The sequence below is a fragment of the Anguilla rostrata genome, chromosome 16 (assembly GCF_018555375.3).
Source record: "Anguilla rostrata isolate EN2019 chromosome 16, ASM1855537v3, whole genome shotgun sequence".
Classification (NCBI taxonomy): Eukaryota; Metazoa; Chordata; class Actinopteri; order Anguilliformes; family Anguillidae; genus Anguilla; species Anguilla rostrata.
In genome coordinates, this window is record NC_057948.1 from 12,511,923 (window position 1) to 12,527,373 (window position 15,451).

General features: G+C 42.9%; 1 protein-coding gene across 1 annotated transcript; it reads left to right on the plus strand.

The window, feature by feature from the left end:
* The first annotated feature begins 539 nt into the window (after window positions 1–539).
* Window positions 540–13,836, plus strand: LOC135241744 (arrestin domain-containing protein 4-like). Its single transcript, XM_064312376.1, has 9 exons — window positions 540–943; window positions 1,492–1,800; window positions 6,299–6,374; window positions 8,133–8,280; window positions 8,980–9,082; window positions 9,416–9,672; window positions 10,268–10,430; window positions 11,195–11,349; window positions 11,847–13,836. Exons 2-9 carry the CDS (start codon window positions 1,512–1,514, stop codon window positions 11,928–11,930), a joined length of 1,275 nt encoding a protein of 424 aa, XP_064168446.1. The 5' UTR covers window positions 540–943; window positions 1,492–1,511; the 3' UTR covers window positions 11,931–13,836.
* The last annotated feature ends 1,615 nt before the right edge of the window (window positions 13,837–15,451 follow it).

The window sequence follows — 15,451 nt, forward strand, 5'->3', positions numbered from 1 at the left end:
CCATGCCACCCATCGAATAATTATGCAATACAAAAACAAAAGCAGGAATGAAAAACGAAAGTTTTTAACAACAAAAAGAACACACCAACAAATAAAACAGGCAAACTAGAACACACCAACAAATAAAACAGACAAACTAGTTTAAACAACTCCAAATTTATCCGAAAATTCTGGCCCCTCTGGCTCTCCATAAACCTATCCGTTTCCATGGCGACGCGTTCTTTCAGCACTGGCTATGTTTGGCCATCGACTGTCCACGTGGGAGAATCGAAAGTGTCATTGGCCGTTTGTTTTCAGCAAACCAATCGTGAAGCTGTTCACGTGCTTTTCTTGGCTTGTCATTGGTCCAAAATCACAAATCACGCGCGGTAATAAATATCAGCTGTTTTTGCATGCACCTGCCCTGTCAATGTGTCACTTTTAGATTTCATCGAATCGCAGAGTCAACAACTTCTTAAATCCCGCCCTAATCGTGTTCAGACAGTAAGTCTGGCCAATCATTTCACAGCTCACAGTATTTGGGTGTTGCTAGAGTCTTTCTTGAAGAACCCGCACTACAAAATGTGCAATTAATACTAGTTCAAAAAAGGTAGGGATCGGTAGTGCAGTCTAGTGCAGTGTTGTGATAGCGTGCTTGCTGATACTTCATCCTAATGACCTGACAACCACACAGTACTCCTCATTTTTAAAACGCCACATCCAGTGTTTAATTACAGTAAGGTTCTTTTCATTTTCAAGAAGAGAACGATTGACTTGGTGTTTTGGATTGGTAGCATGCTAGCAATTTAGCTAGCTAGAGTTACAAGCATATGATCAGCGTGAAAGCAGTCCCGACAGTTCAGAGTGAGCTAACTGGTTGATGAGTCATTTATCAATTTTGTGAACTTAAGCTTGCTTGTTCGGTAACACTACTCTAATAGTCGTGCACGCAGACACGGAAAGGGTAAGAACATTACTGTTGTTGTTATTTATTGTTGTTATTTATTATTATTATTATTATTATTATTATTATTATTATTATTATTGTTGTTGTTGTTGTTGTTTTTGTTCTTATTCGAACTACTAATTGTAGTAACTTAGTTCTCGTAGTGGTGTTGTTTTACTACCATTGTTATTATTATTATTATTATTATTATTCGTTGCTGTTTACTAACAATAGCCCCTAGAGAGCTAGCTTGTTGCTACTGTTGCTGTCATCATTAATATTAGAGGACGGTTCGCCAGAATGTTTGAGAAAAGGTGCACTGCAGAGGAAGTGGCTATTAATTTTGTTTTACGAACATATTTGAATTGAGCATGTCGAACAGTGAACGTTCGCTAATGATACCCAAGTCACAATGTAGTGTGGAAGAAATGTTGCAACTGTCTTGACTATGCTACTATTGCAATGTATAACTTTACAGTATAATTGTAATGTCCAGTGGCATTTAAATCACGGTGACTGTGATAGACTCGACACAATGCGGTTTTGATTGTTATCGCATTTTTCAGTTTACAAAGAAGAACCCACAATGATTGACACAGTCAAAACGCTCGGCATCGTGTTTGATAACGAGCAGAAGAATGGATATTGCAGTGGTGAAATCGTATCCGGACATGTGTTGCTGGAGTTGCTGACAGCGACTCAAATCAAGGCCATCAAGATAACGGCACGAGGGTGCGCGCAGGTATGCTGGAACGAGGGTCCCTGCAGAGCATCGTCGCCCATCAGTGCTCCCATGGCAACACCATCCCTGGGGCACTGTATTAAAGAGGAGGTGGAATATTTTGGTGCTTCTCAAACTCTAATGGAAACAACAGGTACATTTGCATGATACACGATACACTAACATTAACTTATGTTGCTGATTTTGCATTATGAGTGTGGTGTCATGTCCATTTCTGGTTAAGAGCAACTAAGCTTCTGGTATAATCCAGTTTTGCGAAAGAATGTTAAAGTAACTAAATTGTATACCAGGGTTGGAGTCAATTCATGAATAAACTCATCAATTCTTGTACAGCTGAGGAATTGGAATTTGAAAAAGCCTACAGGAAACAAAATTGTAATTGAACTGAAATTGAATTAAATTCAGTGAAATTCTGTGTTTTATTACCACATAACTGATTACATGTAGTGTTATATATTATCAATACTGAATATCATATAATGTTAAACAGACCTTTCAGGGGCTATTTGATGTATGTAACTTCAACTATTTCAATTTTCACTTGGACTGCTATGTTTTGCCTATATGTTCTGCTATACTGTCATACATGATGACATTCTTTTATTTGGAGATTTTGCCCATTTGTATGGCACTGAATCATCATTACATCTTCAAATATCATGTCACTAAGATTACATCTCTCAGGCCTAAATATCTTGCCAGCGACGCTAAAAATGTGTTCCTAAGGTCCAGATGAGGCAGGAATGGCTGTGTATTGGGATGCAGTTTAGGCAGACTAAGGGGACTGGTTCTAGTTTCCTGTACTGGAAAGGATGAGACTCCTCAGTATGGCATGGTAGGCCTGGATAAGCTCGGCACCTCCTCTGATGCTGGTAGCTTTGGGGCAAGGGAACCCATAAAAGCGAATAGCTTTTTTTTTTTTTTGGAGGTTCAGAGGTGCAGAGGATTTTTTTTGCAGTTGATGATTTTTGTGGAGAAAGAGAGAGAACCTTATTTGTCAGTATCTCCTTGATGTTGTGTCTTTCTCCACCCATGCACCAGTCAGATTTGAACCCTGGGTCCTTGGGGGCAGCCAGCTGAAACCACTCCATATCTGCAAACTTACAGTAGCCAGCCATTTTTTTGTTGTTGAAGATTTCATTGTTGTACGGTAGCAAATTTATCAGCTTGACATCGATCCATTGCTTCTTGACAACGTTCCAGTCTCTTGCAGAGTTCTTTGGTTAATTTGATTTAATTTGCTGTGAACTGAATGGGGGCTTGAAGCTCTTGAAAAAAACTTCTGAGGGGATCTGAAGAAATGACCTCATCACCTTCAGCTGGCTAGTCTATCTTGCTGCATCTGCAGCCTGAAGCGTCAGATGTCCTTCAGGGATTTCCGTTGGGGTAAAGTGGGTAAAGTGACGCCCTGGGCATGTCGAAGTGTCCTTGAGCAAGACACCTAACCCCTAACCCCTAACTGCTCTGGGGAATGAGAGGCATCAATTGTAAAGCGCTTTGGATAAAAGCGCTATATAAATGCAGTCTATTTACCATTTACCATGTAAGCCTCTGAACTTTTGCCATCGTGATTTTTAGAGGGCCAGCTTGTTCCATGGCATCACGCACCACAAGCGGGACACTGGATAAAGCATGGGCTTCTCTCATATGGCAGATAATCGTGTTAATCAATTACACTGATCTCCCGGAGGTCAGCTTCATTATCATCTGTGTCACTGTCATGAACCTCCACTGGTGAAGCGAGTGAATGCCTTCTCCGCGTTTACAGTGTTATCGGTCACAATAACACACGCTTTGTTGATAATGTTGTAGATGGTTGTAGTATTGTCATATTTATGAAATAGTTTTCTGCTGTGTGTCTTCCCTTGAAGCTTTCGCATGCCACCATTACTGCGTGAAGTTCAAAGTTTAAAATAAAGCGGCCAGTTATACCCAAAAAGTTTGCAGGTCCCAGCTGGAACAGATGTCCGCGGTAAGATGGATGTATTGAACTTTCTGGATTTTTGCTCTCGAGTCATCCTAACCTTGATGATAGCCGTGTGTTGTGCAATAAGCTTCTGACTCAGGCGCCTGTGGCTTGGCATGGCGAAACGAGCTAAGCTGAGTTCAGCTAAGTTGAGAATTTTGCAAAAGTACTTGTTTCCAACTGCTGACTGAGGAAGCAGACCATTGGCAATGTAGTCGATAGTGCTGTTTGTAAGCTCCGATTGATGACTTGGTGGCTGGCCATTTCGATGTATCAGAGTGGTCAAGCAATTCAGTGTGTCCATACTCAGTTGTGCTGTTGCTGGTAAGCACAGCTGATTCGCTAAGAATGTCAAATTGCTTTTTCCTGAAAAAATAAGAAAAATAAGTCAACTGTGATAGTGTCTGATTCACATATACAGTTGGCTCAGAAGTTACTGGAAACCTTGATAAATTAGATGAATAAATTAGGTTGTAAAAAATAGTTGTATTTTATTGTTTAACATGAGAATTTATATTGTTTTATTCTAATTCAATTGTTGTAAGAAAGTTTTTTTTTTTCCCTCATGCTAATTAGACCCACAAATTTAGAATGCTTTGAATGGTCACTTGCTAGGGTTGCATGCGTAGAATTATAATGCTTAAAATGGTCATTTGTTAGTTGGAGGACAACAAAGAAGGGTGCCACAGTACAATGAGTATTTAACAGGGCTGACTTCAGTGAAGTTCAGGACACTCTGGTTGGAGAAAGAAATGAGTTAAAAAGCCTTTATTAAATTGGCATATCGATGATGAAATTAAAACCAGTCCCGATGCCTTTGAGGATAGGCTACTTTTTTAAATGCTTTTTTACCTGAGCACCCAGTGGTTCTTCTGTTTTTCTTATGATTTGCTAGTGTTGTATACATGGTGTTACAATGCTTAGAGGGAGCACAGGCCGATGAAAGACATACAGTGGTTATTGGAAGGGCACAGTTAAAATGGCTTCCAGAGAACTTTGTTGTTATGGAAAGGAGCATTGTTGCATGAGAAAGTTGGAACACAACTCCTACTGAAATGTTTAGCCAAATGATGCAGTTTTGCCTGTCTCATGCACAGTATCACGCATGCAACATGGAAAAAAATGAAAGTTCTATGGAAGCCATTTTAGCTGCTCGGGTGGATCCATGAATAGGTATACAGTACCACAGCGCTTACCAACTGCACTGTGATTCCCTGATGTTGTTGGTATTGGTTCGCCAAAATGATTGAAAGTCAATTCTTTCAAGGTCAAACTATCACAAGTCTCACAAATTCAACACAGGTACAGGGCCTTATTTTTTTTTAAAAAACTAAAAAAACTTGGGTCATGAACCTTGACTCAATTCAGTTTGAGTTCATGGAAATCTAGGTAATGTTGTCTCATAATTCCAAACAGGACTGTTTTGGAAAACGTGCTGAGTGACAGGTGAATATTAACATTTTATTAATGAACAAATGAAAATGAGTTTAGAATTCATCCAGCATAACATCATAATTGTAATACATGCATTTTGTATTTGATTTGTTTAACTGTCTTTGATTCAAATGTTTGATTTGCAAGTCAAGACAACCACTTATAGAAGGAATTCAATTATTTTTTTCTGTCATTCAAATTCAGTTCTTTTCCTTGGGTGCACATTGACTTCAAGAAATTGAATTAGAATGTATCATCCATTCTTGGTTAAACTCGTGAATGGCCCAAACCCTGCTGAATAGTCTCGCGTTGCTGCTTTTATTTTTGGGAGGGGAGAAGAAAATCCAGATGGAAAATTTCAATAATCAAATAAAATTCTGCAATGTACAGCTCACCTATGGCCGCAAATAACCCCTGCTGCCGACTCTGGGCTTGTTTGTGAGCGGGAGGGGTCACGCTATGACTTTGCGGAATGTGCTCAAAACAAGACATGGCCGGAGGCCTCCCTTCCTGCTCCCCCGAGAGACCTGCGCCTGTGTTTTGGAGTTATTTTCAAACGGCCGTGCGCAGGCACTCGTGTTACATGACCTTATTTGTTTGCATGGCAGGCGAGCTCATCCCGGGCCTCTCGCGTAGCACTGACGTAGCGTGTCATCCGCTCGCGCCGCTTGATGTTTACCTTTCGGTCATACCGGTGAGAACCTGTACCTTTCCCTGCGGTACGGCATCGGCACCATATGTGGTATTTGAACCTCCGACCCACCGGTTGCTAGATCTGAACAAGCATTACCGCACTTGTACTTGCAGAGAAAAAGCACAGTGACCTAAAGTTGAGGACTACAGAACTGAAATGATGCCTTTCTGGGTCTGTGGCCAAGGCTGTACATTTGCAGTATCTGTTGCATTCTCATTTTAGTAAACGTTATTATGACGGACGGAGTGTGGCACAGTGGGTAAGGAACTGCGCTTGTAACCGAAAGGTCGTAGGTTCGAATCCCGTGTAAGGACACTGCCGTTGTACCCTTGAGCAAGGTACTTAACCTGCATTGCTTCAGTATATATCCAGCTGTATAAATGGATACAATGTAAAGTGCTAAGTAAAAGTTGTGTAAGTCGCTCTGGATAAGAGCGTCTGCTAAATGCCTGTAATGTAATGTAATGACTGTTTTTGCCATAAGATAAACTTATATTTTTAGTTTTTTTTGTTTTTGTTTGTTTATTGTTGAAACAGGCAGTGAAGACGGGGAGTGGGTCAGCCTTGATGCAGGGAGACATGAATTTGCTTTCCGATTTGTGCTCCCTCAAAGGTGAGTGACTGTAGACTTGTTTGCAGACAAGCTAGAATTAACAAAGCTCAAAGTCAATGCACTTAGTTGTTCTCGTTAAGGGTCATGCATGAGGTGGGTACGTCCAGTGCCTCAGGAAAATACCTTGTTGTGCAACCAGACACATTCAGAGAAGTGTTTTTTTCTGTAGAACATGTTTGTGACTGTCTCTGTAAAAAACACTGTCCAAATTAAATAGAAGTGCTTCTGGATTTCATTGCAAGGCATTCTCGGCAGAGTATGTAATCAGCAGATCCCATATATTCCAATTCAATTTGCTTGCCATACAGGGGCTACAAAGCGATTCTTCTGTGCTAACCCATTTACACATGTAGAGAGCGTAACTGTACTGTGCAAATATATGGCACAGATCTGGGGTAGTTAGTCAGGTTTAAAAAAAAAAAAAAAAAACTAGAGCCAAAATGAATGTGTTGTCTTCTGTCAGTCTACATGCCGTTGCACTAAAGACTTTAAAAGAAAAAGTGCACACTCTGCTGATGTTCCACCAAAGACTCCAGCAGGTGTTCAGATGAACATATAGGATGCATTAAGGTGGAACACAATTAACCACTTCACTCTTATTCAATGCTCCTCTGTTGGAATATAAATGAAATAATCATCCAAATTTTGTCATTTCTGGTCGTGTAGATATTTACCTGTGTTCAAACTGGGGGCTTCTTTTGCTGTGTGCTGCGTTGCCACTGTGTTGCCCACAATCCCTTGCTCTCTATTCACTTTTTGTTAGAACTTCAGTTGGTGGTGCACGTGGAATGAAAGGGTTTGTAAATAAAGCTAGCTTTTCAGCATTGGAATGACAAATGCTACATCAGCATTTCTTTGGCATTGTGTTTCTATTTTTTTGAGTAAACAGTATTGTAGCAGGCCTGAAGCAAAGTATATGATTCTGGCATATGCTCTTAAAGTATCATTAAAGAGATTAGTCATCCCACGTAATACAAATAGTAACATTCAACATGAAATTATTTGTAAATGGTTAAAATTTTATTAAATCGCATTAGATTCAAGATTTATTTTACATCGTTTCTAGTCCAAATTGGTAAGAGCAACCTGCTACATCATTGCACCATAGACTATAGCTTGAAAGATTTATTGATACCATTCTAGACTACTGCTTTCCTTGATATCGAGGTATTAGATAGCAAACAGCAACTTTATATTCATGATAATGCTACACACTGTCATGTATCTAAACTTGGTGTTTGCTATGTAAATACTAGCGTGGCTAGCTAGCTACGTAAGGGCACCTACAGTACAGAACTTATGGTACTACCGCTGCACTCTTTGTCCCATTGTGCTTGGCTGTTGCTTCCTCCTGATTAGTGCAAGTTCCTAAAACTGCGACAAAAATGACAATTTCATGTCCGTTCCACGCTCTTAGGAAACCATGAGTAGAGTTGTAGGTTGCTTTTTAGGAATAATTTTGAAAAAATCCTGTAACCTTTTCCACCATGGTGGATTGGCTGCCACAGTTTAAGCTAGTGTCTCCCTTCTCAGGGCCGTCTTTCCTGTGTTAAAAAACATTTTGTCAATGATTATAGGGGACGTTCATGATTAGGAAGTATTTTTGAAACCCCTTGTAACCAATTCCAACACGCTGAATTGGCTGCCACTGTTTGAGCTAGTTTATCATCTGTCAGGACCTGGGGTAAAACATTCTGTCGATGATTATTATAAGTGACGCGGTTGGCTACACATGTCCTGTACCTTCGCCTCTTTCAGGCCCCTGGTGTCCTCGTTCGTTGGGAGACATGGGAAGGTTCAGTACTGGGTGAACGCGGTTCTGCAGAGGCCCTCGGCCCAGGACCAGAGCGTACGCAGAGAGTTCCCCGTCCTCTGCCACATTGACGTCAACTCCCCGTCTCTGCTGGTAAGAGCGGATATGGAGGAAAGTTCGTGGCAGGGTACCTATGAAAATCCCTGGGAAGTCACTAAGGCACACTTGCCTACTATTGAGTATACAAGTTGTATGCAACTTGTATTGAACTTGTATACTCAAAAGTAGTCAAGGGCGCTGATTCGGACACAGCCTAAAAGCCCTCAAATTAAGAAAAAATAAAATCTAGAAACTTCAAAAGTTTCTAAAATTACATTTTTGGTGCTTCTTAGGATTTTTTATTTATTTGTTCATTAATTCATTTTATTGAAGTCCTGGCTAGGATCTAAAGCTTTGTGCTCAAGTTTTATGGAAAATTTCCCCTTCACCTGAAATGATGATTGGTTCACTTTTTTTCTCTGGAATTGGTTCAAATATACTTTGAAGTTCCCTGTTGCTGCTTCTTTCTCGTGTTTACATTTTTGTGGTATTGGGAAATAATGATGGTTTGTTCCCGCAACATCCTGCGCTGTAACCCCCGATGTTTATGCCCCCGCCACAGCGCTCCTGTTATCGGAGCCCCGTCCCTGGAGCCACATTATCGGCCCAGGTCCAAGAACACCAGCTTTCCTAAAAGCCCATCCCCCCCCCCCCGCGCCACTTCAAGGCCAGGTCCATGGGAACCGGGCTGGGAACGCTGTGCACGGGGTGTCCGCGTCTCTCACCCTCACCTCTCTCCCCGGCTCCTTCCAGTCCCCTGTTTCCACCAACAAGGAGAAGATGATCAGCTGCTGGATCTTCACCTCCGGCCCCGTCTCTCTGAGCGTCAACATCGACAGGAAGGGCTACTGCAACGGTGAGACTCACGGCCTCCTTTTTCGCCGCGATGCTGAGGTACAGTACGGGGGGAAAAAAAGCGTTTCGTAACCTGCTGAGAAGGGCCCGTGCCCACAGAACTGGGTTTGCGCCCATGGATTTAGGTCCCGTGCATGAGTCATTTGTCCTGAACCCAGTCAGTAAACGTCCAGCTGTCTCGATCGATCACTCAAGCACCGCAACCGTGGGTTGTGCCTGACTTCTGAATTGATGCAAATAATTTGTGTTCCTTTTTAGACCTTTTTTTAAAAATTTGATACACAACCTGCAGTTTATTCCATGTTCTTCATACCCCTTTTCCCTTTCGAATCAGGAGAGGTGATCCCCATCTACGCCGAGATCGAGAACTGCTCCTCCCGCCTCGTCGTGCCCAAAGCCACCATCTACCAGATGCAGACCTTCCTGGCCAGGGGCAAAACCAAAACCTACCGGCAGGCGGTGGCGAGCGTGAGGGGGAACCACATCCCCTCCGGCAGCTCCGACTCCTGGAACGGGAAGGCGCTGAAGATCCCGCCCCTGCCCCCCTCCGTCCTCAACTCCGCCCTCATCAGGGTGGAGTACTCTTTAGCTGTGAGTATCCACGGAAACCGGCATTTCGCTCGCCCTTATCTTCCTGCATAGCAACTGGGGTGGCAACCAGAAGGCCGCAGGTTCAGATCCCTAAAGGAGAAGCGCTGCTGTCCCTTTAAACAGAGTGTGTCTTTCCGTAAGTGTCCGGCAGTGTAAACGGTCGCTCTGTTTGCTGGGTAAGCAGTTGGAAGGGGTCACCAGAAGGCCCCAGAGTTCAAGTCCTGCAGCATTAGACAGTATTAACCACAGCCAGGTATCCAGCTGAATTGGCAGGAATGCACAGATGCTTCCAGAATCAGCCGGTGGCTGCCCGCGTGAGCGCGGATAGCGTCTCCCGCTCACCGCGCGGCCTGCTTGCCATCGCACACCCCCGCGGTAATTGTTTACCGGGAGCGCCAGGCGGGGAAGTTTAGTGCACAGATGAAGACTGCAAACACATCTTGAACTTCAAACGGTTTTTTTTTTTTTTGGTCGCTGCATGCAAATTGGATGACTATTGTGTAGCACGTAAGGGAAGGCGGTGATGTGCTGCAAGTGTTGCCACATGCAGTGCGGGGACATGCTCAGTCTGAGTGAGGGTGCGTGTCTTGCGAAGGTGACGGTGCAGATCCCGGGCGCCAGGAAGCTGAGGGCGGAGCTGCCCATCGTGATTGGCACCATCCCGTACGGCGGCATGGGGGCCCGCAGCGCCAGCGTCAGCAGCCGGGTCAGCCGGGACACAAGCTGGCTCACGCTGGCACTGCCCGAGGAGCCCGAAGGTACGGCCACGCCCTGCGATCCGGCTCAGTCACACGCCACAAACGCCGTGGGGTGGCGCATGCTCGTGCTGGGGTGTGTGTGTGTGTGTGTGTGTTTGTGCGTGTGTGTCTGTCTGTGTGTGTTTGTGCATGTGTGTGTGTCTGTCTGTGTGTGTTTGTGCATGTGTGTGTGTCTGTCGTGTTTGCATGTGTGTCTGTCGGGTGTGCATTGTGTGTGTTGTGTGTGTTTGTGCTGTGTGTGCGTGTTTGTGCATTGTGTGTTTGTGTGTGTATTATGTGTGTGTGTGTGCGTGTGTGTGTGTGTGTGCATGCGCATGTGATTGTGGGGGAGTACCTGCACTGTTTGGCAGATGTTACTCCAGAGGGAGGGTGTATGTTGTTCATTGAGTAATCAGTGTGGTTCAAGATTATGCAAGTATCAGAGAGATTAAAATGTGGTGAAATATTTCCCTGCATTTCCAGTAATTTTTTAACAGACCAGGAACCACCAGTTCTTTCTGAAGGACTGTGACAAATTCTGTGGATTTGGTATTACTTGGAAAACAGGCATGTCGCTATCTGTCTACCACAGTTTCCCAGCTTATTTCAAAGTCCAACGCCAACGTGACACAGTCCGTGGCATCACACATTCCACAATACAAGCCTGTACCCTAAGTAATGCTTATTTGTGAAAAAGTGAAAAATGAACTTGAGTAAAAATAAAAAGCCAGAACTGGTATAGCTCTGATTCAGGTCATGTGACTTCTCTATCTCTCTTCTACCAGCTCCTCCAAATTATGCGGACGTGGTGTCGGAGGAAGAGTTTGAGCTGCACTCCCCCTCTCTCGTCCAATCGGAGGAGCTGGAGAGGCAACTTGGAGGGCCGATTTTCGCATACATCCAGGAATTCCGATTTCAGCCTCCCCCAGTCTACTGTGAGGTGAGATATTATATGGGTCACTGCAAAACAGAATACATGTTAGCAAGGAATATTATATAATCTGTATTATGTCCATAAGTTCTCCTTGCTGCTAGTAACAGACACAGTACAGCCATAAACTACAAATAATGGGTACGATTACACATGTCAGTAGGTAAATACATGTCCTATAAGATCATTAAAAATGGGCACCATACACTTGCATATATTTAAACATCTGACATATGCTATAGGTTTCTACCACAAACTTGTACCCCAGTTAATTCTGAAAATATCTCCCCACATTCATCAGGATTCCCCATCATTGGGTGTGGGAGAATGTTGTCATCCTTCAGTGGAGCATTTAATAGTCAGAATAATTTTCAGTAGCCTGTTTCCTGTTAAGAGACACCCTAAGAACGTTAGCCGTTCCAGCGAGATCGGTATCTGGTGGCAGAAGTGTGTTTCCGGGTCCAGACCGTGTTAATGAGTCCGTTTCCCTTCTTCCCTTCGCTCAGGTGGACCCCCACCCCGCCCGGGCCCTGGAACCACCGCCTCCGCTAGGTTGGCTCGCCGCGCCGCGCGCCGGACTGGCGCTTTAAGGAAGGCCGCGCCTTTACGCTCCAGTTTACCGTTGACCCCGGTTTCCTCAAAGCCACAGCACGTTAGCCGTGACCGATTTTTCAGAACGCCTTCGCTCTCGCTCTGGCGGAGATGACCGTGGTACAGCCGTGACCGGGACAGGGGGAAAAGGGCTTGTGAAAGTGGAATGGCGACCGTGGGGAAAGGCCAGCCTGGACGTCACGTTTTATTGCGGACTCGTTCGTGCCGCAGATGGGCGTGGTGCACGCTGGGAAAAACATGTCCTCGTTGCTATTTGAAGGAACATTGTGAACGTTTGCATGGTTTGTTTCCGATCAAACAGAAACAATACAGTGTGCATTTCTAAAAGAAAAAAAAATGGCACTTGTCAACAGAAAGAAAAAATGGTTTCGAAAGATTTGCTAATGCGTTTTTTTTTTCTCACGGTTCTACAATGGTTTCATCGGTGGGTTCGTAAATTCAATCTGTACCTTTTCAGTTACAGTGAAATTCTATTTCTGGGTTTGGAGGTTAAAAAAATGCTTCTGTTCAGGAGAGAATGTGTTTTTGTAACTGTCCTTCGGTGTTAAGTTCAAATCCAAGGACGTTCAGGGTGCTGCGCCCATTGAAGGTTTTGAGGACAAGTGACAATGGAAGCCAAGGAAGTGGGTGAGAACACGGTTCAATTAACTAGTATTCTCAGGACACAAGGAATCAGGGTTTTTAGAGATGGGAAGGCTCAGGAATAACTGTTTGAGGAAGGGCTTTTACGCTACAGCAGACTGAAATGTGCGGTACGCCAGAGCAATACTAAACGACATTAAACTGTGCAGATTTTCCTTGTCGTATCGAAAGCATTCCCATACAACGCGAGCCGCAACTGACGGGTGTGTCGAATGGAGACGCCTGAGTTTACACGTTTGGTCTAAAGAGGCAGTTCCTCTTTAGGGTCCAAGCTGCCATTAAGTTAAGATAATGTTTATGTGTAGCAGTGCTTCATTAATTTAACAAATGTTTACTTTTATGTGACATCTTCGGCACTAAGTGTGAAGATACCAAAGCTCACAATTAGAAATTAACCAGCCAAGTACTGTAACTTTGCTAGTGCTGTCTGGCTTTGTATTTGGACATTGACATCTCTTTAAAAATGTTCAATACAACACTATGGGGAGAATGATGTCTTTATACAGTGGCTGCCTTCAGTGTATTGCTATAAAGTGCCAATTGCTAGTGCCTCTGGAGTGTTTAAACTGTGGATTATGATGTCTGTGCCTGAGCACTAAACTTTATAGGCCTGTGCCCTTAGCATCTGGGGGACTTTTTTAAGTATTGTTTTTTTGTTTTTGTTTTTCCCTGCGATTTCACAGAATGCTAATCAAGTGCCTTCAAAGCTGCTATATTGGGATATCAGTAGTGATAACCAGACATCTCCCAGGTGTTTTAATTTTTATGGTCTTGGGTTTACTATAATGTGGAGCACCACGTGCTAACAAGTGCAAGGATCAAGTTTGTGCATTCAGACTCTTCGCCTTGTCATTGAGATGTAATGAGATATCGTTGCTTATTGTTATTTTCCTGTGAATCCATCTCAATGGGTTACTTATTTTTTGTTGATTTGTTTGCTTGTCTTGTTTTGTAAATAAAAATGTGAATAAAATATTTCAAGGTACTGTTCTGTTGCAAAATCCAGTCCTGTCTTTGGTCTGTATGACATGGACATCGACACAATTGCCATATGGCACAAGTTACCGTTGCCTGCATTATTCGTAATGGCATATTATGCTTTTTTTGTTGTTGTTGTAAAACGTCGCTACTCTTGAATGTTCCGTATCATTTATATTTTATCACGCAAATTAACACTGAATAAACATGTCAGCATTGTAACAAAATGCGCCTGGCTATCAATAATAAAATTGGTGCTATGAATGGTGTGTATGCACAGACTCATTTGATAGTGTATATTATTGGGGGACAAGAGGGGGGCCTGTTTTCACAATTTAGCAATAAATGCTAAAGCATTTTTTTCCCCTGAGATGATGATTAGATGTATGCCCAGCCGCTGTAGCACCTGTTCCGCTTGTTGATTGAAGGCTTCAACCCGGAGTCGTTTTAACCACAGTTCACTTTTATTGGTAGTGTGTTTGTTGCTTTTCGACAAAACTGTGCGTTTGTAGGTCGACGGGATAGTGCGTTTAATGTGAAAATGTCAAATGTATTTGCCAGCCGCTTTTCTTCAAAGCGACGTACAATAAGTGCGTACCGAAGGTCATTGGAGCAACTGCAAAACACAGGTACGATAAGATACAATACTCATGTTGTAGTTATTCATAGCCATGGACACATTGTCTAGTTCAAACAGTTTATTCTTAATTTAGGCTCTTTTATTATTCATTTAGGCTCTTGTTCGTTTTTCTTGATTTGCAGTCACCAGCCCCCTTTGCTTTTAACTGTGTGAATCGAAGTTTCGAGACTTTAAACGCTCATTGAACAGGCCGTCCTCACAGCTGAAGCGCCACTTAAATGTTCTTTCCCACGATAAAGCATATGCAGCATATAGCCTACACGTATGACAGTATGGCAGACCTAAATAGTTTGAAGAATTGCACGGGTATTTAGAAGGTTCAAGCCTTGTCATGGTTTAGTAGCGCGACATGCATTTTTGTTGCGTGTTATTAGCACGTAATGGTGAGCCATTGGTCCATCCTAGATGTGAACTAAAATAAAAAACATGAAGTAGCACACAAGAATAAGTGTACTGTACTTTGGATGCACATCAGAGAAGGCCGTACTGTAAAGCATGCGATTGTATTGTTACGCTATGTCCCTAACATTCTCACAGGAGTACGTCATGTTTTTACAAGGTTCCAGGCGATCTGTTGCGCTAGTCAACTATCTGTCCGTGCTGCACGGAAACTGCACTTGGTAAACAAGGGTGTAAATAACTGTCAGAGCGGCGCGTGGGAACGCGGGGTTAGGCAGTTTGAATCGCCAGTGATGTGATCTGTAATCAGGACGGCCTGGAGTCTGAGGTCCAGCCATAGAGCAGTATTCTTATTCCTGAACAAGAGCTCTGATTGGAACATTGAGGCCACACTGCAAAAAAGTCAGTGTTAGCAAATGATTTGTTTGGTAAAGAGACCTAAAATCTTTTTTTTCTGTCAAGTAGAAAATGTTAGCATGTTTTAAGAAATTGTCTTACCCCATTGGCAAATTTTGAAAGGAGTCAAACTGTTTCACCTCAGGCAATATTTTTGTCTTTATCAAAATAGTAATAGAATGTAAGTCTAAATATTACAAACACTTGTTCAGATTGGCAGATTTCTTGGTTTTCCAGTGCATCAGGTCTGAAGCAGACCTGTTCACGAATCAATGAAGCCCTATTACTGAACCTTTTGGAGCCATGAGGTGAGAACAAAAGGAACAAAAAATATTGCTGTATCATAAAACAAAAAAATAAATAAATAGGATGCTATCCAAAATTAGGCACCCAAATTGAAAATCTAATGACAGAGGCTGCATAACAATGACACAATGTCTAACC